This window comes from Vicia villosa, unplaced genomic scaffold (genome assembly GCF_029867415.1).
Source record: "Vicia villosa cultivar HV-30 ecotype Madison, WI unplaced genomic scaffold, Vvil1.0 ctg.000320F_1_1, whole genome shotgun sequence".
Classification (NCBI taxonomy): Eukaryota; Viridiplantae; Streptophyta; class Magnoliopsida; order Fabales; family Fabaceae; genus Vicia; species Vicia villosa.
The window spans coordinates 686,216-709,531 of record NW_026705142.1 but is presented as its reverse complement, the minus strand read 5'-3'; the positions used below and the strand labels follow the sequence as shown (position 1 = coordinate 709,531).

Genomic DNA, 23,316 nt, shown 5'->3' with positions numbered 1-23,316 from the left:
AGCAGAATCAAATTGCTTCCTCCTGATAATGTTTTCTCAGCAAAATCGACAATTTGCAACAAAATTTCACTTCATCACAACTTATCTCAACAGACATTAAATAAGTTCAAATAGGATCAGACACCAAATTTTGAAACATGGTTCTAAGATTCAGCATTCTCAAACTAGGATATAAAACTAAAACGTCAGTTTTACGGGATCCGATGATTCAGCATTTTCAAATTGCTTCTCTTTTGAATTGAGCTCCTGATAACAAAGGAAAAATTGTATTGCAACTTCTTCACAAAATTCATCATGTCAGCTTTTGCATTTGAGTAATTATTTCTCAATATGGTTTCTTGAGATTCATGAGAGCTGCAATGTTTATAACTACATGGACACATTAATGCAACAAGTACACGCGCAACTTCAATTTTCAATACTAACATGAATGGTTTCCTTTGAACTCTAGCAATCGTTCAAGAGTTTCTAAAGACCATGTTTCCTCATTTTGGGCATAGACCTTTTAATTCAGAGAGTCGATTACTATGCTCGCATTGCGAAAACCATATATTTGATGACCGTTGTGCATTCTACCAGGTTTAAGTTTGAACAATAAACCGTGATCCCGAGCATAGGCCTCAATGAGTTCCTTCGCACTCATTTCATTCACACCATCTGAATTGACAGCAGAGCCCAAGCTTGCAGCAGCCTGTTATCAAGCAGAGGCTGCTGCTTTCTGCTGAGTCTCAAATTTCCTCGGCTCACTTACCCTGATATAGCTTATCTTCTCCTTCAAACCAGGTTGCACGGTGCAATTGAGGTTCATCATATCAAGACCGCAATTGAGGTTATATTTGAATACTTTCATTAGCCAAGAGTTCTTTTGGAATAAGTTCTTTCCAGCCCAAATACCATTTTGTAACTTCATCAAAGTTTGGATTTAAGCACAAACAATGATACAAAGAAGATCTCCATCGTGTCAACCATCATATGAATTAGAATGGCTGGAGCCCAACTCATAACCAGTTTAGTGAGGTCATGTTTCCTTCGCTTTCTACTAGAATAGTTACCATGATCGTCGTCCTCGGAATCACCCCCTTCCCATCTACCACCTACAAAATCAATCTCCTTCCCGAATCCCATCTCTTCATCTTCATCCATCTTTGGTTTGTGCATTCATTAGATTGGGATGTGAAAACAGGTTCCCAACTCATTACCAATCATATACTTAATATATCTTAATACAATCAAAACTTTAGTAATATAGAATACATCATTTCTTAGAAAAATAAAAAATCAACACTCAAGTTTCACTTGAATACAAAAATATTTAAGCCTTTAAAAAATTAAAATAGAAGATAAAGAGTCTAAGAAATAGAGATAATTCTATTAAATTTATCATGGTTTTTCATTCTTTACATTTAGATATTTGAAAGAGCTAGAAACATAGTCCTGTCAAAATATGTACCCAACAAAAGTACTGTTTATGTTAGCATGTTTTCATTACCACATTTCCTTACATTAAGTTTTTTAGCACAATACTAGTTGATTCTTCTAAGTCAAGTAACATGCACACCTGAGACCAGAATTAAATTGCTTCCTCCTGTTAAGTCTCTCAGCAAAATCTGCAATTTGCAAGAAAATTTCACTTCATCAAAATTTATCAAAACAGACATCAAATAAATTATGGTTAACAAAAAATCCTATGCAGATTGGACTAAATAATTCAAAATAGGATTAGAGACCAAATTTCGAAAACGGGTGTGAAATACTTGCAAACCATATTAGGAACATGGTTCTAAGATTCAACATTCTCCAATTAGGATATAAAATTAACATACCAGAAGCTTAATTTGCAAAACTCAGGGTTCTAAACAGCTTCCAAGCTATCTTGTGCTGAGCAACAGATGCAAAAAGCTCCAAAACTTCGTCTTCATCGAAAGAAGTCACCAATCCATAAATTGACAAAATCAGTAGAAAACCGAGAACCACCAAAGAATTCTCAACATTTTCTTTCATGTTTGCTTTCAAATCAAGTGCTAGCTTCAATGCTTCTTCTCTTACACGAGGTTTAATATCTGGTGAGATTTTCATCAGTTGTTCTAGCAGATAGATACATCTGTCATCAATAATCACATCATTGTCTCCTTTCTCATCACAAAGTGGAAGAATGGGGTTCCGTATTGTATCCAAAATCCATTTTGCTGGATCCGATAATTCTCTCAGAATAGCTAGAGTGTCAGATTGCTCACAGGAGACCAACTGCAAACTTGTTTCATCAATGGGAGGACTTGATTCATCATCCATGTAAGATGTAGCTGCATATTTAGATCAGGTTATTGAAACTATCAACATTATTAAATGAAACAGTTGAAATGAAATTATCTCAATAAAGTAGATGAATAAGAATATTTACCTGATTCTTTTTCCCCATATTTATTCAGCTTTGATTCAGGATTTTTTACTAGTCCTTCAAATTGCTTCTCTTTTGACTCCAGTGCTTTCCATCGATCCTCAAATAGCTTCTCTTTTGATTTGAAGTCCTCAACTTTCCTTTCAAATAGCTTCTCTTTTGATTTGAAGTCCTCGACTTTGCTTTCAAACTGCTTCTCTTTTGAATTGAGCTTCTTAACTTGACTTTCAAATTCCTCCTTCTTTGATTCAAACACCTTCGCTTGAATTTTGAACTCCTCTTCTTTTGACTTGAACTCTTTCATCTGTTCTTTGAATTGCTTTTCTTTTAACTCAAGCTCCTTCAGTCGGCTTTCGAAATGCTTCTTTTCTAATTCCAGCTCCTTCACACGGCCTTCAAATTCATCCTCTTTTGAATCAAACTCCGCCACTCGGCCATCAAGTTGCTTCTTCTCTGAATCCAACTCCTTCACCCGGCCTTCCAATTCAGCCTCTTTTGAATTAAATTCCTTCACTCGGCCATCAAATTGCTTCTTCTCTGAATCCAGCTCCTTCACCCGGCCATCGAATTCAGCCTCTTTTGAATCAAATTCCTTCACTCGGCCCTCAAATTGCTCCTTCTCTGATTCTAGCTCCTTCACCCGACCTTCGAATTCAACCTCTTTTGAATCAAACTCCTTCACTCGGCTATCAAGTTGCTTCCTCTCTAATTCCAGCTCCTTCACTCTGCCTTCGAATTCATTCTCGTTTGAATCAAACTCCTTCCCTCGACCATCAAGTAGTTTCTCTCTAAAATCAACTTCCTTAACTTTTCCTTCCAATTGTCTCTCTTTCGATTGGAACTCTTCCACTTGGCTTTCAAAATGCTTCTTTTTAGACTCCAGCTCCTTCATTTCGCTCTCAAATTCTGTCTCTTTTAATTCCCATTTCATCACTATGCCTTCAAGTTGCTTCTCTTTAAACTCAAGCTCCTTGGTTCGGCTTTCAAGATGCTTCTGTTTTAATACCAAATCATCCAACAACTCCTTCACTAGGCATTCATATTCTCTTGATCTTGATTCATGCTCTTTCACCCAGCTTTCATTTTCCTTCTCTTTTGACTGAAGCTCCCTCAACCGGCTTTCAAAATGTCTCTTTTCTGAGTCAAGCTCCTTCATTTGGTCTTCAAACTCTCTCTCTTTTAACTCCCACTTCATCACAAGCCCTTCATGTTTCTTCTCTTTTAATTCAAGTTCCATGGTTCGCCTTTCGAAATGCTTCTGTTTTAACAACAAATCATCCAACAGCCCCTTCATTTGGCTTTCAAGTCGTCTATCAAATTCCCTCTCTTTCGAAATGTTAATCATAACTTGACGAAGCTCTGTCTCTTTCATCTTAAGCTCTTGCTTGCGCTCTCCAATCAAGTCCTCTATCAAACACAAGTGTGCTTCCTTCGCTACAAAATCCTTAACACGTCCTTCAATTTTCCGCTGCAGTTTGTTATGAACTTCGTTAATTCTACTAACACAACTAAATTGCGTCTTCTTATTTACAAGCTCTCTGCTACACTCCTCAATCTCTCTCTTTACAGACTCCAATCTCTTCTCTTCTTCTCTCCTCTTCCTTTTACATTCCTCAAATGATTTTTCAACAAACTCAATTCCGTTCTTCAACGAGGAAAATGACTTATCAACTGATTTTCCCGGCCTTTTAGCTCTATCCGACGACAGATCACCATCTTCATCTCTGTATTCATCGCGATCATCACGCAACGACAGCTTTGATTTCTTAACAGAAATATGCAAGGAATCACTGTTATCAAACAGCCTCTTCTTAACATGTAAGTTGCCGTTATCACCAGCATCACTGATTTTGAGCTTATCAGAAACCTCAGAGTCCATCATATTCAACTATAGAAACCGGAAGAAAAATTCCTGAAAACAAAGAATGAACAACAAGTCAACAAACCTCCTTAGAAAAACTTCTAGGTCAAACTCAATCAACAAGTAATACATAGAAACAGGGTTTTAAAAAACCGCGAATACGGCTGCGACAAAACGTATTCCCTGAAAACTTTGCATAGAAATCATAATTAGTTTGAGTGAAGAAAATACTTACAAGTTTGATGAAATTTTGTTACGATAATGTAAAGATGGAAATGGAAGATGAAGGTGAAGAGAGAAGAAGAAAGTTCTAGAAATTGATTGGCATTGGGAGAGTAATGAGAGAATAAAATTGAAGAAATGAAAAGAGAAGGAGGAACGTTGCAATACAGCAATATTGTGAGTGGGCGGGATTGTGTATTGTGTGTGGGGTCCACCAAAAATAACGTACTCACATGATAAAAGAATGTTTGGAAAAATTGAAATGCTATTTTTTTTTTTTTTTTTTGTGAATTCTTATTTACCATTACCAAACTGTATGTAATTAGTTTCATATAACATGGCAGTTTTAATTTTGTTGCTATTTTTTTATTTTTTAATTAAAATGAAGGTTATAATTAATGAATAATTGAGAGAATAATAAATAGAGTTAGTGGGATGATTTGTAGTAGTTTATTATCAATTAATAATAAATCAAATACTACAATTTAGAGAGAGGGGAATTTATTAATCATAAATCAAATAATTGATGGATAATAAATGGAGTTAATGGGTTGATTAATCATTTTTAATTTTTTAATTTTTATTTTACTACTTTGGAATGTGGCAAATAATAAGAAATAAATATTAACAACGAGGAAGATCAAATTACACCATTTAATTACATCAAGTATTACACTCATTTACAACGTTTGATTTATTTAAAATCTAATAGATATTAAAAAAACAAGCTTAGGAAAATATTTCCTTTTTTCTCGCATGACCATTCATTCCATATATATATATATATATATATATATAAAGAGGGTTATATATAAAGAGGGTTATATTTACTCCAAGAATAAGTTATAACACTTACTCCTTATCTTGACCATTAATTTTTTTCAATCTAATGGTTAAAGTTAATAAGTAATTAAATATGGAGAGAGAAAATCAATACTCATTAATTTTAACCATTAGATTGAGAAGAATTAATGATCAAGATGGAGAGTAAGTGTTGATAACTTACTCATGGAGTAAATATAACTCTTCTATATATATATATATATACTAGTTGTCTCTACCCGTGCGAGGCACGGGATAAAATTTCTTATACTAAAAAATATTTTTTTAATTATTTATAATTTACAAATAAAGTTTATATTAACATTATAGTCTGTTTTTGCCATTAGTTGCACAATTTTTTTTATCAATAATAAACTATATTTTATTTATAAAAATATCTTTATTACCTAAAAATTTAATTTATTTTAACTATAATTTTTTTTTAATTTTTAAATTATGATGCTAATTTAAAAAGAACATAATTTGTTAATTTATTTTGTAAGTTACCAAAAAAAATTTAGTCTTTAAATATATAACATCAATTAAGAAATTAAAACGAAAAATATTTTTTAAAATTGCTCGATAAGAAATAAATAAATAAGATCTCATTTTAAATATGACCTTCATTTATGAGAAACAATCTGTATGAAATCAATTTTAATTTAAAAAAATTATATATTTATAGATTTTTGTGAATAAAATGATAAGATTAGAATTCAATCAAAGAAATTATAGAAATTAAAAGTTTAAATATTTATAGTATGTTATGATTTGAAGAGATTTAGTTTTTGGAAAATAATTTAGTTTTATTATTTCATGTTTGGAATAAATTTTAACATTTAAAATGTCAAATAAAAATGTTTTAAGTAATTTAAAATTAGTTTGTCAAAATAATATTTATTTAAAAAAAAGTTTTTTTAGAACCCTAGATTAGTTGAGGTTATTATCTATTACAGTTGATTGATTTAATTTTAAATGATTTTAAGTTTTTCTATATCAATTTTTTTGTTAGAATTTAATAAAACAATCATGATTAATTTTTGTGGTAAAAATAAAAGCATTAATTTTTTTAAAGCAAAAGTTAATGTTTTTTATTTGACGTTCATACTACTATAATGATTCAATATGTAATTAAATTATTAATTTCCTACATATATTTGTTAATTTATTTTTTAATTATTATTTTCTAGATATGATATTTGATAGTGAATATTTTAATAATATTTAATTATGAGTAAAAAAAATAAATAAGAGATCAATTTGATATTGTCTTTAGTTAAATAAAATTCTATATATGATCTATTATATTATAATCAATTGATGATTTTATTATATATTAACTATTAGGTTATTTATTTATTATAAGTTATAACAATTTATTTCTTTTTTATAAACAGAATCAATTATATTCAAGTAGCCCGTCTCTCTAATTCTCCAATTATTTTAATTTCTTATTTATTTCTAATTTAAACTATCACCAAATTATTTTGATATAACAAAAAAATGCAATATATAGAATGACATGTTATAACAAAAAAATGCAATATATAGAATGATATGTTATATATTTGCGTTATATGTACTATATTTATATTTATATGATTATATATACATATAATATTATTTATACTTGATATTTGACGGTCAAATTAAGAATAATATTAGTAGTGAAAAATATATTATTAGAAAATAAAGATATACTATATTTTAAAATGTTAATGTTAATATGATTGTAATCAAAAGATCAATTATGGTTGTCCAATTGACAATAATATTAGTAGTGAAAAATATATTATTAGAAGATAAAGATATACTAATATTTTACAACAGGTAGCTTGGAAATTCTAAAATTTTTCCACAATTTATATCAGTTCAATTCATCTATTAACATACCAGAAGGGGTTGTAGTTAAAACATTGTAAGTTGGAAGTGCAAACAAATTAATCTTAAAATAAAAAATTATTTTTTACTGATATTATTGTAAATACATCATCCTAATCACTAATTTAAAATAAGTGCTAAGACCAAATAGGTATTCTTTAGCTTTCTTCTCTCTAGGTAAGAGTTTTCATTTTCAATTTTTTGATGCATCATCTTTCAACATGGGCAAACATAACATTAATTAGACGAATTGACATAAATTTAAAGAAGTTTGATTTTAACCATTAAAATGTTCATACCATTTAGTGAAGCATTGACAATAATCACACCATTTTTTTAATTCACAGGACATTTTGAATAATTTTTCTACTCAATCACATGACAATGGCAATGTCATCACAGTAGCAATGCAGTATATTATAAATCCAAAAATAAACTAATTTCAAAATCATTGATAGTAGCAATGTAACTAATGACAGTAGAAAAACAAAAGCACTTACAACAGTCAGCATCTGTTGAGGCAATTTAAAAAAAAAATAAAACAAATTTTTGACGCAATTTAAAATCTTTAATATAAAATGAGATCCCAAATTAAACAATCTAAAGAATACTTTGTAGTAATAAAAAAGATTCAGAATTGGTGGAGTCTCCATTTAATATAGAAAAACACAAATATATTAGAATAAAAAATTTCACTGCAAAATTGAAAATAGAATCGATGCAATCTTCATTACTGTGAATTGATAGTATAAATCATTACCAATAAATTAATCAAATACTTCATATTCATATGCGTTGGAATATGGAATTGGAATTTCAGCATTGATTATAAATTAATAGAGATTTAATACTATTATTTAATTAATTAAAAACATGTTTATTATTAAGAAGAGGTTTCATTTGAATTGTTATACATTAAATTTTGTAGTATAATTATATTGAATGATCAAATAAAATTTAATGTTGAAATATGATTATATCAATGAAAAAATTAAAAGGATTGAAATTTTATCTTGTAATATTTTAATGAAATATGATTATCTTGTAAAATTTTAATAAAATTTTAATAGTATATCTATTTCACCCTTAGTAATTCTTGTAAATGCATAATTAATCCGATAATACAATTTTTGTATATTAAAATGGCAAACAGGAATTAGCTTTTTTCATTCCATATACGATATAAGTTGGAAATTGAGATTTAAAATATATCAACATAATTATTCTAATAAAAACTGAAACAATATAATAATCCAGAATGATTATAAATTAATGTATGTAAGATTTTATTTTTTATATCACAATTAAATAAAATATCACAATCAAATAAGAAAACTATTAAATAAAATTCTGTTGATGTGATTCTGTTAAGTAAAATATCACAATTAAATGAGAAAACTATTAAATTTATAATTATAATAAAAAAGTACCATCAATATCACAAATGATAACAAATTCTAATGTCAACATTGATAAATACATTTATCAGTTTTTTACAAAATAATTGCAAATGTGAGAATAACATGTAATTTTTCCAGAGCCTCAAAGAATTCTGGTGTAGCAATCTCATGTTGTCAATAACCAACTTCCCATCAATATTCCAGAAACTCGGATGATTCAAGAAACATGAAAACACACAAGACAAATAATGTTTAGTGAAGAAAATGAGTCGTTTCTAAAACAATTTCGGAATACTTCAAATAGAGAGAAGAACCTGTCTCAAGGAGGTTCAAGTTTAGACTCCCTGTATTTGCAGAGGCTGGTGGAAAAGGTAATGAATTACAACAAAAAACTGTGATGGATTTGAAATAAACATGCAAAATATCAACGCTCCAGTGGTTGAAGAGTTTGACATCGAACAATGATGGATCTGAAATGACAACAATAGGTTCTTAAAAATTGAAAGAGAAACCATTAAAAAAATACTTAATTAACCAAAAGAGTTTCTTTCTTGGTTGCTTTGCTTTGAAGAAGCAATATAGAGATGCTCTTAAGATCGAGTGACCATTAATAATCAACATAAATCACTAACCTGCAACACTAACACAAATCAATTTTATTCGTATAAATAAATCATTAAAAATTTATAATAAACAAAAATTCTCATGTTTAAAGGAGAGCCATAATACTTTTCTCACTAACCTTCAACAAATCCCTGCAATAAAATCAAACCCAAACATTAGTTACCTAAATATAAAATCTGATGATAACTAATAAACCCTAATTGAATCTCTAACCTCCTTTTCACGAAAATCAAATTTCTTATCGTTTCCTATTATTGCTATTGAGAGAAGGGATTAGATTTGAGCGAATCTGAGAATTTTGACAATGGAAGATTGAAAGAAGGATAACGGTCAGATGATGGTGACCTTTTCACGATCTTCGAAGATTGGATCCTTGAATCCAAAGTTCTGTGAAAAGTAATAAAAAAATGATGAAAATCAGTAAGCATAGAAGATTAGGGAGATCTGTTAAGGTTTAGGGATGATTACAATTATTTATCAGAGTGTTTGGAATACGTAAAAGAGCAATAACGTAGCTTTGGAATTTACAGATAAAATGAAGCGTGATTTGATTACGTTGGAGAGTGGAAAAAATTGGAATAATAATGACTAATGAGGATTGAATTAATTAAATAATAAAATGATTATGTAGTTGAAAGGGTATAAAATAAGATTTATAAACGGTTTAGTTAGGCTAATTATTATATTAATTATTAATAATAAATTGGAATACTAACGAAAATCAAAAATAAAATAAAAAATAATTAAAAAATAAATTATATCAAATATAGTAAGATTACTTAAAATAGAAATTTTTAAAATAGTAAGGTCTCTTAAATGCTGACACTTGGCAAACTTGCCCAAATTCTCATTTTGCTTTATTATATTGTATGATATATATATATATATATATATATATATATATATATATATATATATATATATATATATATATATATATATATATATATATATATATATATATATATATATATATATATATATATATATCTTAACACAATATTATTTTTCTTTGACATGAATAACCAAGTTCTATATAAATAAAAAAATAAATACCACATGATTCTACTGTTAAAAAAATAAATACCAAAAATATTATTATTTTTAATTAGCTTAAGTAACACTACTACTAAGAAATTAATCAATGGACAATATTATTATATTTACTAATAGAAGTTTACTTATATTATATGAAAAACTAAGTTTCTTAAGATATATGACATTTATTAGATAGATAGATATGGAATGAAATCGTCAGGTGAAAAAAGGAAATATTTTCCTAAGTTTGTTTTTTTTAATAGTCATTAGATTTTAAATAAATTAAAAGTTGTAAATGAGGATGATATTTGGTGTAATTAAATGGTGTAATTTAATCTCTTATTGATAAATAAAATTATTCAAATAATCTTAATTTTAGCTCCAAAATATATTTGGATAACCTAACTACGTTAATTAATAAGATTTAGTAAAATAAACTTATTAGAAAATAACTTCTATGTTCTATAATTCTTTTCTAATTTTATTATTAAGTTTAACAAATTTTTAAATCTTAGATGAAGTCTTCGAAAATTAATCCTTTAATAATTACTATGTTTTGCTTTATTTTTCACTTCATTTGCTATGAATTAGTTATGTCTTTTTTACTTTCAAAATATTAAAGATGACTTTGTAATTTTATATTTTCATAATTATATTTTATCTATTGATTTTAGTTTTGTAATTTTATATTTTCATAAGTATATTTATCTACGATTTTAGTTTCACAGTTTATTAAATATTTTTTAAAGTTTGATCATGGGATAGTTTGATGATAAAAAGTGCACACGTAATACTAAACCTATCATATAAACTGCCCACAATACGTGAGAGAAAAAGGGTAAATTTTCCATTTATTTAACTATAAGTTGTTTAATTAGATTGAAATTAATTTTATAAATGATTTAATTATATCACTAAGGCTGAAAATGAGTCGAGTCGAACTCACCTCTGCTCAATTCGACTCGTTATAAATTGGTCGAGTTCGAGTTCAAGTTCGAATCTGAGTTCATGACAAATTTTATTTCAACTTAAATTCAACTCGTTAAGAATTGGTCAAGGTTGAGTTTATCACGAACTTTTTTTCAGCTCAAACTCGAGTTGTTAGAAGTTCACGAACATCTCGTTTCAACTCGTTAGATTTATCTTGTTAGGTACAATTCGTTTATTTCACGGACTTAAAAATAATTTTTTAAATCTATTTTTATATTATATATATATATATATATATATATATATATATATATATATATATATATATATATATATATATATATATGTATATGACATTTTAAATTAACTTGCTCACTTGAGAATATAAATTATCAATTAAAACCGTTAGATTAAAAGAAAATGTGATACTAAGATTTAGAGCAAATCTTTAAACCGCTTTTAAAGACAATATAATTTATTTCATATATAATCGAATTGACTCATGAACCTAACGAGTCGAACTATGTATAGTTCAAGTTCAACTCATTTAGTTAACGAACTCAGTTTTTAGCTCATATTCAACTCATTTGGTTCATGAACTTAATTTAACGATTTAATTTTTGAATCAAATTTTGAACTATTTTCAAGTTAGCTTGGTTCACTGTCAGCCCTAAGTCTACCCACGTGACAGAAATAATTAGGGTAAATTTTCCTAATTCTCTCCCTATTTCTTTTCTATTTAATTTAGGATTAATACTACTTTACCTCTCCATAATATAGACTAAATTCGCTTTACCCCCTGCAATATTTTTTTTGGATTATCCACAGTAATATTTTTTATTTGGATTCCCCCCTTAAACATGCAAATAATACACTGAAAAAAGTGAATTTCGCCATAATTATTAAGGTAATTTTGTATATCTAACCCTTTAATTTAACTAACACATAACCCGCGCGTTGCGTGATTGACCTATAATATATTATTTTGTTTTTATATAATATTTTAAACTTCAAATTATAGTTATTATATTTATTATTATGACTATAAAATCTAAAAAAAATATTAAATGATGATAATTCAATATCACACATTTATATACACATGATTATTAATAAAATAATACAAAATAATTAATTAATTAATTTAATTGTTAATTAAAATTTGTATGAGTCACATAATAGAATAAAATCAGTTGAAAAATGTATTAGAAATATTTATATATATTTAATCAATCAATGACATTTTTAAATTATTAGCTTTTGATATTATGTTTACTTTAATTTTATAACATTTTTCTATCCCTCCTAACTACTTTAAGCTAGAAAATGAGTGGTTCAGATTCAAACCGAATATGAACCACTTAAGAGTTTTGGGTTCCGTAGCGTATCGATATGTTCTAGGAAAGCTTAGTAAAAAGTTGAATGATAAGGGAGAATTGATGATATTTGTGGGGCATCACTCTACCTGAGGTTACAGGTTGTATGATGTGACAAACAAAAGGATTTTGATCAGGTGAGACGTCATTAGTTGACGAGATAAAGGAGATACAGCAACTTATAACTGGTTACCAGAAAGCTATAACAGGTTACAACATTGAAAATTCAATTTTTGTAGAGTTTAGTCGTGAATAAGTAGCCCCATGACAAAGCCCAAATTGAATAGAGTGTAAGAATATAAACAAGGAAAAGAGGTTTTCCTTCAAGACTCGAAGATTGTAAGCTGTTCCGAGACAACATAGTCAATGATGATGGTGATTTCATTCATTTGGCACTTATGGCCGAATTCGAAACCGTTAAGATGGAAGATGCCTTGAGTCAAACAAATGGATTTGTGCTATGAAGGAGGAGGTGAAATTTATTGGAAAAAAATAATACTTAGGAGTTAGTTGATGTACCAGAAGGAAAAAAGTCGATTGGTGTAAGATGAGTCTATAAGGTGAAGGCAAATCCACAAGGGGAAATAATCAAACATAAGACTCGATTAGTTGCAAAGGGTTTTTCGCAAATATAAGGCACGAACTTTGAAGAGGTATTTGCAATGGTTGCTAGAATTTAAATGATTAGACTAGTTGTTGGTATTGCGAATAACAACAATTGGTCCATATATCAATTGGATGTCAAATCCGCATTTTTAAACGGGCGGCTTGAAGAGGAAGTTTGTGTAGAACAACCCCTGATTTTGTTGTGAAAAATCAAGAATCAAAGTTATACAAGTTGCAGAAAGGGTTGTCAGTTTGAAACAAGCTCCAAGAGTTGTGAACAAGAGGATATATGGTTTCTTAAAGAGAATGACTTCAAGAAGTGGGTATCCGAACATGATGTGTATATGAAGAAGGATACAAATAAAGGGGTGATAATCCGTTATCTATACATAGATGATTTGTTGATTATAGACAACGACAATAACTGTTTTTCTAAGTTCAAGAGTGAGCTTATAAAGGAGTTTAAGATGACTGACATTAACCTCATGACATACTTTCTTGGTATTGAGAGTCCATCAAAGAAGGTATGCGCTTGAGATTTTGAAGAAGTTTGAAATGGCGCATTGTAATGCTGCAATTACTTCGGCTGAACCAAGACTACAATTATCGAAAAATGAGGATGAGCAAGATGTTAATCCAACTCAGTATCAGAGGTTGATTGGATCCTTGAGTTACTTGTGCAATGTGTGACTGGATTTGGCGTTTAGTGTCTGTATTTTGAGTAGATTCATGGAGAGACCGAAGGTGTCTCACATGGTCGCGTTCAAGAGGATTCTAAGATACGTCAAATGATCAATTGGCTGTAGAATTCTCTTCCCGTAGCGGACACAGGAAAAAAATGCAATATTCTCGATTTTACCGATTCCAATTGGTGCGGAGATAAAGATGAACGAAATTCTATAGTTGGATACATCTTTATGTTCAGTGAAACACCAATCTCATGGTGTTCGAAGAAGGAATCAATAGTAGCACTCTCGTTTAGTGAGACCGAGTATATTGCCGCTTTGTTGTGTATGCCAGGTCGTGTAGTTGATGAATATATTGAAGGAGCTAGGCAACGATGAAGGTAACAATGTAACGCTCATGGTTGATAATGTTTCCGCTATAAACCTTGCTAAAAACCCAATTACACATGGTTGGAGCAAGCATATTGAGATGAAGTTTCACTACTTGAGAGAACTTGTTAGTGAAGAAAGGTTGAGATTGAAATATTGTAGAAGTGAAGACCAAGTGGTTGATTTGTTGACGAAGGGGGTCACAATTGAAGTGTTAAAGAAATTGAAGATGAACATGGACAAGAAAGACTTTGAGCATGTTTTAAGGTGGTGTGTTAAGAGAAATTTCATAATCCAAGTATTGTAATTTGTTACCACGGGCGTGTAATTTGTTACCACGGGCGTGTAACTAGTTACGGGTATGAAGAAAATTCAAATAAGTTGAAAAAAAGTGATTTTGTCGTTGGTGTAATTGGTTACGCATTCACATTAATCAACAACTACTATTAATATTTTCAATTTTGTAGCAGCTGTAACCGGTTTTAAGTTTTATGTAACTGGTTACAAGTATGAAATTTATGTTTTTTTTGTTATTTGACTTGTTGCATGTGTCTCAATCCACATTGTAAGTTGTATAAATACCTTAAAGGTATCAACATCAATTGTTAATGAAAATGCATATTCTAACCCTCAATTATATTCTCTCTAATTTCTTCTATATCTCTCTCTAATTTCTCCTCTCTATCACTCTTCACATTCAAATCTTCCATTTTCACCAAATGATCTCTCTAATTTCTTCTATATCTCTCTCTAATTTCTCCTCTCTATCACTCTTCACATTCGAATCTTCCATTTTCACCAAATGATTGCAAGTTCTAACACTACAATATAACAAAGTGAATACTTGAAAAATGAAGTTTTCATTCTTTTAATATGACATAAATGTAGATTTAGAATCTGGATCTATATCATTGGCAGTAATAAAAAAATAGATTTTCAATAATTTTAATATGACATTAATTGTACAATTAGAATTTAGATTGACAGATAATTATTGTTTGTATATAGTGATAAATATACTTTTCTTAATATGCCACTAAATGAAAAGTCATAAGTACTTACTGGAAATTAAAAGTGATAAACAAAATTTCAAAATTTTAGTATGGCACAAGTGTAGAATAGAATAAGGATCAAATAACTAATAGATAACTATTAGCGGCAAAAAGTGAAAAACAAAGTTTTAAAATTAAGAAAAAAATGAAGAAAAAAATTTCAAAGTGAGAAATGAAGCTTTAAAATTTTGAAAAAAATAAAGAATTTTTTTTTCAAAATATAGTTAATGATTAACTACAAGAAAGATTAGAGTGTTGAAGTTGACATGGTGGTCATTTCTTGTACCATATGAATACTTTTTAACATATACATTTTGCTTACTTAATTCAACAAATTATTTTTAACTTACCACATTTCTTTACATTAAGTTTTTCTAGCAGCCACAAAACTAGTTGATTCTTGTAAGCCAAGTAACATGAACAGCAGAATGAAATTGCTTCCTCGTGTTAAGTTTCTCAGCAAAATCTGCAATTAGCAACAAAATTCCAATTCATCAAAACAGATATTAAATAAATTATGGTTAACAAAAAACCTATGCAGATTGGACTAAATAATCAAAATAGGATCAGACATCAATTTCGAAAACGGGTGCGAAATACTTGCAAACCATATAATATTCAACATGGTTCTAAGATTCAACATTCTCAAACTAGGATATAAATTTAACATACCAGAAGCTTAATATGCAAAACTCAGGGGCCTAAACAGCTCCAAAGCAATCTTGTGCTGAGCAACAGATGCAAAAAGCTCCAAAACTTCGTCTTCGTCGAAAGAAGTCACCAATCCATAAATTGACAAAATTAGTAGAAAACCGAGAACCACCAAAGAATTCTCTGTATTTTCTTTCATGTTTGCTTTCAAATCAAATGCCAGCTTCATTGCTTCTTCTCTTACATGAGGTTTAATATTTGGTGAGATTTTCATCAGCTGTTCTAGCAGATAGATGCATCTATCATCAATAATCACATGGTTGTCTCTGTTCTTATCACAAAGTGGAAGGATGGGGTTTAGAATTATATCCAAAACCAATTTTGCTGGATCCGACGATTCTCGCAGAATAGCTTGAATGTCAGTTTGCTCACAGGAGACCAACTGCAAACTTGTCTCATCAATGGGAGAGCTTGATTCATCATCCATGTAAGACGTAGCTGCATATTTAGATAGCATATATGTAGATCAGGTTATTGAAACTATTAACATTATTAAATGAAAAACTTGAAATGAAATTATCTCAATAAACTAGACGAATAAGAATATTTACTTGATTCTTTTTCCTCATCTTGGCAACTTAATTCTTTTGACTGGAACTTCTTCATCTGTTCTTTGAATTGATTTTCTTTTGATACGAGCTCCTTCAGCCGGCACTCGAAATGCTTCTTCTCGGATTCCAGCTCCTTTACTCGGCACTCAAAATGCTTCTTATCTGATTCCAGCATCTTCACCCGGCCTTTGAATTCATCCTCTTTTGAATCAAACTCCTTCATTCGGCCATGAAGTTGCTTCTTCTCTGATTCCATCTCCTTCACTCGGCCTTCGAATTCAGCCTCTTTAGAATCAAATTCCTTTACTCGGCCATCAAGCTGCTTCTTCTCTGATTCCAACTTCTTCACTCGGCCTTCGAATTCAGCCTCTTTAAAATCAAACTCCTTTACTCGGCCATCAAGTTGCTTCTTCTCTGATTCCAGCTTCTTCACTCGGTCTTTGAGTTCAGCCTCTTTAGAATCAAACTCCTTCAATCGGCCTTCGAATTCAGCCTCTTTAAAATCAAACTCCTTTTCTCGGCCATCAAGTTGCTTCTTCTCTGATTCCAGCTTCTTCACTCGGTCTTTGAGTTCAGCCTCTTTAGAATCAAACTCCTTCAATCGGCCATCAAGTTGCTTCTCTTTAGTCTCAACTTCCTTAACTTTTCCTTTCAACTGCATCTCTTTTAATTTGAGCTCCTTTACTTGGCTTTCAAAAAATATGTTTTTAGATTTTAGCTCCTTTACTTGGCCTTCAAAATCTCTCGCTTTCGATTCATGCTCCTTCACTCGGCTTTCGTGATGCTTCTCTTTTGACTCAAGGTCCTTCATTCGGATTTCAAAATGCTTCTTTTCTAAATCCAACTCCTTCACCCGGCCTTCAAATTCATCCACTTTCGAATCAGCCTCTTTCATTCGGCCATCAAGTAATTTCTCTTTAAACTCAAGTTCCTTAACTCGGCCTTCGAATCGATCCTCTTTCGAATCAAACTCCTTCACACGACCATCAAGTAGTTTCTCTTTAAAATCAACTTCCTTAACTTTTCCTTCCAATTGTTTCTCTTTTGATTGGAACTCTTTCACTTGGCTTTCAAAATGCTTTTTATTATTTTTGAGCTCCTTCATTTGGCCTTCAAATTCTCTCTCTTTTAATTCCCATTTCATTACCAGCCCTTCATGGTGCTTTTCCTTTAACTGAAGTTCCTTGGTTCGGCTTTCAAAATGTTTCTGTTTTAATACCAAATCATCCAGCAGCTCCTTCATTTGGCAATCGAATTCTCTTGCTCTTGATTCCTGCTCTTTCACCCAGCTTTCATTTTGCATCTCTTTTGACTGAATCTCCTTCATTCGGCCTTCAAATTCTCTCTCTTTTGATTTGAACTCTTCCACTTTGCTTTCAAAATGCTTATTTTTAGATTCCAGCTCCTTCACTTCGCCTTCAAATTCTCTCTCTTTTAATTTGAGCTCTTCCACTTGGCTCTCAAAATGCTTCTTTTTAGATTCCAGCTCCTTCACCTGGCCTTCAAATTCTGTCTCTTTTAATTCCCATTTCATCACTATGCCTTCATGTTGCTTCTCTTTCAACTCAAGCTCCTCGGTTCGGCTTTCAAAATTCTTCTGTTTTAATACCAAATCATCCAACAGCTCCTTCACTTGGCATTCAAATTCTCTAGCTTTTGATTCATGCTCTTTCACCCAGTTTTCATTCTCCTTCTCTTTTAACTTAAGCTCCCTCATTCGGCTATCAAAAATCCTCCTTTCTGATTCTAGCTCCTTCAATTGGCCTTCAAACTCTCTCTCTTTTAATTCCCATTCCATCACTAGCCCTTCTTGTTTCTTCTCTTTTGACTCAAGCTCCTTGGTTCGCCATTCGAAATGCTTCTGTTTTAACACCAAATCATCCACCAACTCCTTCATTTGGCATTCAAATTCCCTCTCTTTCGAAACGTTAATCATAACCTGACGAAGTTCTGTCTCTTTCATCTTAAGCTCTTGCTTGCGCTCTCCAATCAATTCCTCTATCAAACACAACTGTGCTTCCTTCGCTACAAAATCCTTAACACATCCTTCAATTTTCCCCATCATTCTCTTGTGAATTTCATTAATTCTTCTCACACAACCTGCTAGCTTCGTCTTATCTCCAAGCTCTTTGTTGCACTCTACAATATCTCTCTCTATCGACTTCAATCTCTTCTCTTCCACTCGTCTCTTCCTTACGCATTCCTCAAATGACTTTTCTACATACACAAGTTTTTTCTTTAGCAAGGAAAACGATTTACCATTCGACATTGCAGACCTAATAATACTCCGAGAAATAGGAACATGATCATCATCATCGCTATCATCGGCATTATCATCAACCGGCGATTGAAACACTTTCGATTTCTTAACCGAACCGTGCAAGGGACTGCTATAATCAAATAATTTTCTCTTAAGTGGCAGTACAGCAGCTCCGGAACTCGAAATTTGAGGGAACTTTGCTGATAAAGTAACATCATCATCATCTTCAGATTCAAAGGCTTCACAAGTAAAATCAAAAAATTAATAATATCAACACAAACAAAAACATGAAAATTTAACAGCTATAACATTGAATGATACTGATTTTTTCAATAAATAGCATAAAAAATGTAAAATAAATAAACATACAAAATGCATTAAATGTGAAGAAAAGTTGTTAGGGTTTTGGTTAGCTTACAATGCACGCTGTGTATTTTCTTCATTCACTTGAGAAGAGAAAAATGGAAGAGGAAATGGAAAAAGGGGTTTTAGAGTTTTGTGAGCAATAAGAGAGTGAAATTGAAATGAAATGAAACCATATGAGAAACGTGAAGAAAAAATTGCTGTGAGAAACGGTTCCGTACAGTCAAACATTTCTCACAGTCAGTCACCGTCCGTATTAATCTAACGGTATAAAAAATATATGTTGCTATTTATGTTTTATTTTACGGAATACATTAAAGATAAATTGTGGCCGTCTGATTATGATCGATAAAGTGCGTTGTGATTGTAGAGATTTTTCTGAATGCAAAAATAATGTGTGGAAGCGGGGTCCACGAATAGGCTACAAATTGCAAATAACTTGCTCATCAAGTAGAAGCCATGTACAGAATATGTTTCGTTTTTTCTCAAAAATGGCAAAATTTGGTACTAGCAAAATTAACATACAATATTTATTTTTTTAAAAAACATTAATATCAGTAGAGATATTATAAGAAACGTTTACATAAATTTATTTGAAACAATTCAAGAGTATGTGGTCTAGCGGTGAAACTTAGGTTTTGAGAGTGTTGTTTTTTCAAGGTCTCAAGTTCGAAATCCACTAAATACAAATTGCTAAATTAATTACTCTGTGCAAAGAGCAATCTCATCAATAATGTGTGTAGAGAGGTCTCATGCTCATGAATGCACATATCAGATCAGTTTCTATGCCAAATTTTTGGACCTAACCCTTGTACTAATTATTTCCATGAAGGCCAGCCACAAATGAAGTTGTGCCCTTGGACCTAACCATTGTACTAATTCTATCAAAATATTAATATTAATAGATATATTATATGAAACTTGTGACCTACCCATAAATTTATTAATTATTAATTTTAAAACCAATAATGATTATTTAAACTTAATTGTATTAAATTTTTTTTGACGGGAAACGATTAATTCATTTCATTAATAATAATATTTTGAATACATGCTGGACTATCAAAGAAATTATGAAAACTAGCAAGAGATGGAGTCACCCGTGCAAGAGCATGAGCAACCTCATTAGCTTGTCTTCGTACGAACTTAACATGAGAGTTCCTAAAGAAAAGAGCCATCAACCAGTTACATTCTCTAATAATAGCTCCAAGGTCCGAGTCATCTGGTCTCAGATTGGTCACGCTATCCACCACTCGCTTGGCATCTAATTCAAAATCCATATTGTCGTACCCCAAACCATGGACCCAATTTAAAGCTTTCAAAAGACCTAGGGCTTCTCCAATAACAACATCGGTACACGGCGTAAACCATTCAGTCCGGGCTACAATGAATTTACCCGTATCATCTCTAATGCACGCACCCAAACCCACCTTATTTTGAGAAAAAGCTGCATCAATATTGCACTTGAACCTGCCCCTCTGAGGTTTTTCCCATCTGATAACAACTGACGGGGAATTTATAATCCCATTGTTGGGACGCTGATGTTGAGCCTCTCTCCAATCGGTCAATAACTGATAAGTCCTCTGACATATATGCATCGGAGAGTCTTCCACCTGGTTCCATAGATGATTATTTCTCCCTTTCCAGATACTCCATAAGGATACTGAGAAAAGCGCTTTTTGGTCTTGATTGGATACCTGCAAAACGGAGAAAATAACAGATGCAAATGACTCGCCATTAACACTGAGTTGCTGTAACATAGACCACAATCCCACTTTTTTCCAGCACTCGATGCTTTTAGTACACTGGAGAAAAAGGTGATAATTGTTCTCTTCGCCTACTCCACAAGCTAAACAATTTGGGGAACAATCTACACCTTTATCCAATAATCTCCTTCTAGTAGGCACACAATCTCTACACAAACGCCACATGAAATTCTTAACTCTTGGAGGGATCTTAATATTCCAAAGCAAATTCCAGTACCCATTAATTTTAAGATGGGAGGTATCAATAGCGTCTTTGATACAATATCTATAAGCGCTTCGAACTGAGAACTTTCCATTAGATTCATGCTTCCAATACAATTTATCATTATGAACCGCTTCAAAAAGAGGAGTATTTTGAATCTTTTGAGCTGTATCTGCTCCTACAAGCGCATTAATCAAATTATGGTTCCACTCTTTACCATCAGGATTCATCAAGTCCGAGACTTTAAGATTGCTCACCACTAAATCATTAGGCCAAGGATTGGTCAGAGAAGTACCATCAGCCAGCCAATACTCCTCCCAAACTGAAATATCCTCACCGGACCCTATGCTCCATTTCAAACCTCCCTTAATCACAAATCTTGAGTTCCAGATACTACGCCAAACATAGCTAGGATTATGCCCAATATTTGAGCTTAGATAATCGCTATTCGGAAAATACCTGGCTTTGTATAGACGGGATACGAGAGAATCTGTATTAGTCGCAAGCCGCCATGCTTGCTTGCTTAACATGGCCAGATTGAAAGCATTTAGATTCTTGAAACCCATACCTCCTTCACATTTTGGCATAGATAACCTATCCCAGGATAGCCAATGAATACCTTTAACTCTATCTCTTTTATGGCCCCACCAGAACGAGTTCAACAACTTCTCAATCTCATCAATTAAGGAAGAAGGAAGAAGGAAAATACTCATAATATAAGTCGGAATGGATTGCAAAACAGATTTAATCATAGTTTCCCTCCCTGCTTGCGACAAGCTTCTGCTACCCCAAGAATTGATTTTCCTCCAAATTTTGTCTTTAATAAAATTAAGCGCTGATTTTTTACTTCTACCAATCATAGAAGGAATACCGAGATAGTTTCCGGTGCCCAGAACCTGTTGAACCCCTAAACACGTAGCCAACTCAAGACGAGTATCAGGATTAACATTTCTGCTGCAATAAAATTCAGATTTTTGGAAATTAATAGCTTGCCCGGATGCTTCCTCATAAGTGGCTAGAATATCCTTCATAACATTTGTTTCTTCCATATTAGCTCTGAAGAAGAGAAAACAATCATCGGCGAACAATAGATGAGATATTATGGGAGCATTTCTACAAATTTTAACACCATGGATCTCACCTCTAGTTTCAGCTTTCCTAATAAGAGCAGTAAGACCTTCCGCACAAAGAATAAATAAATACGGAGATAGAGGGTCTCCCTGTCTCAGCCCACGCCTGGGAACTATCGGTCCGACCATATTACCATTCATGCTTACTGAATACTCCACCGTTCCAACACATAGCATAATCCAACCTACCCATTTTTGACAAAAACCCATAGTGATAATAATGTCCTTCAAATAATCCCAATCAATTCTGTCCTAAGCTTTACTTATATCAAGCTTAAGAGCTATCTCACCAACTTTACCTCTAGTTTTGGTCTTCATATGATGAATCACTTCTATAGCAGCCATAACATTGTCCAGTATAGATCTCTCGGGAACAAAAGCTGACTGATTCTCTGATATGCATTTACTTAAGATCTTCTTGAGACGATTAGCGAGAACTTTTGCAATAACTTTGTAAAGAACATTACACAAAGCAATCGGACGCCAATCTTTCATGGTGGTTTGGATATTCCCTTTCGGAATAAGAGCGATGTTGGTTTTATTAAGGTTTTGTGGAAAAGCACCTGTTTCAAGCCATTCACATGCTGCTGTAAAGATATCATTACTACACGTGTCCCAGTAAGCATATTATTATCTTCTTCCGAAATAACACTGTCCATAGCTTGTAAAACGCGGTCTCGGGAGCTTGGTTTCTTTTGGAATAAGTCAGTGAAATACTCATTAGCCAAATAACACATCCCTTCAGTAGACTGGATAACTTCACCATTCTCATTGGTAAGAGATTTTATAGTATTGATGGATTTCCTAACAGTAGCAGTAACATGAAAAAACCTTGTATTTAGATCACCGTCCTTATACCAATGGGCTTTGGCTCTTTGCTTCCAAAATAAATCGTCTTTCACCAACAGAGAAGTCAAGCGTTTCATAAGGGCGGAGAAATAATTGAGATTCCGCTCCGAAACGTGTTGTCTGGCTGTGTCCAATTTCTTACATATTTCATCAATCTCCTTTCTAACTCTGCACCAATTCTTTTTACTCCATTTCACCATATCAACTCCACAATTTTCCAGC

General features: G+C 31.6%; 1 protein-coding gene and 1 pseudogene across 1 annotated transcript; both read right to left on the bottom strand.

The window, feature by feature from the left end:
• Positions 1–1,350: 1,350 nt before the first annotated feature.
• Positions 1,351–4,278, bottom strand: LOC131626713 (uncharacterized; annotated as a pseudogene).
• An 11,231-nt stretch (positions 4,279–15,509) lies between these two features.
• LOC131626764 (uncharacterized) lies at positions 15,510–19,339 on the bottom strand. The gene is made up of 4 exons (XM_058897606.1): positions 19,203–19,339; positions 16,525–19,023; positions 15,935–16,411; positions 15,510–15,728 (listed from the first exon to the last, which is right to left on the bottom strand). Exons 1-3 carry the CDS (start codon positions 19,225–19,227, stop codon positions 15,942–15,944), a joined length of 2,994 nt encoding a protein of 997 aa, XP_058753589.1. The 5' UTR covers positions 19,228–19,339; the 3' UTR covers positions 15,510–15,728; positions 15,935–15,941.
• Between the last annotated feature and the right edge of the window lie 3,977 nt (positions 19,340–23,316).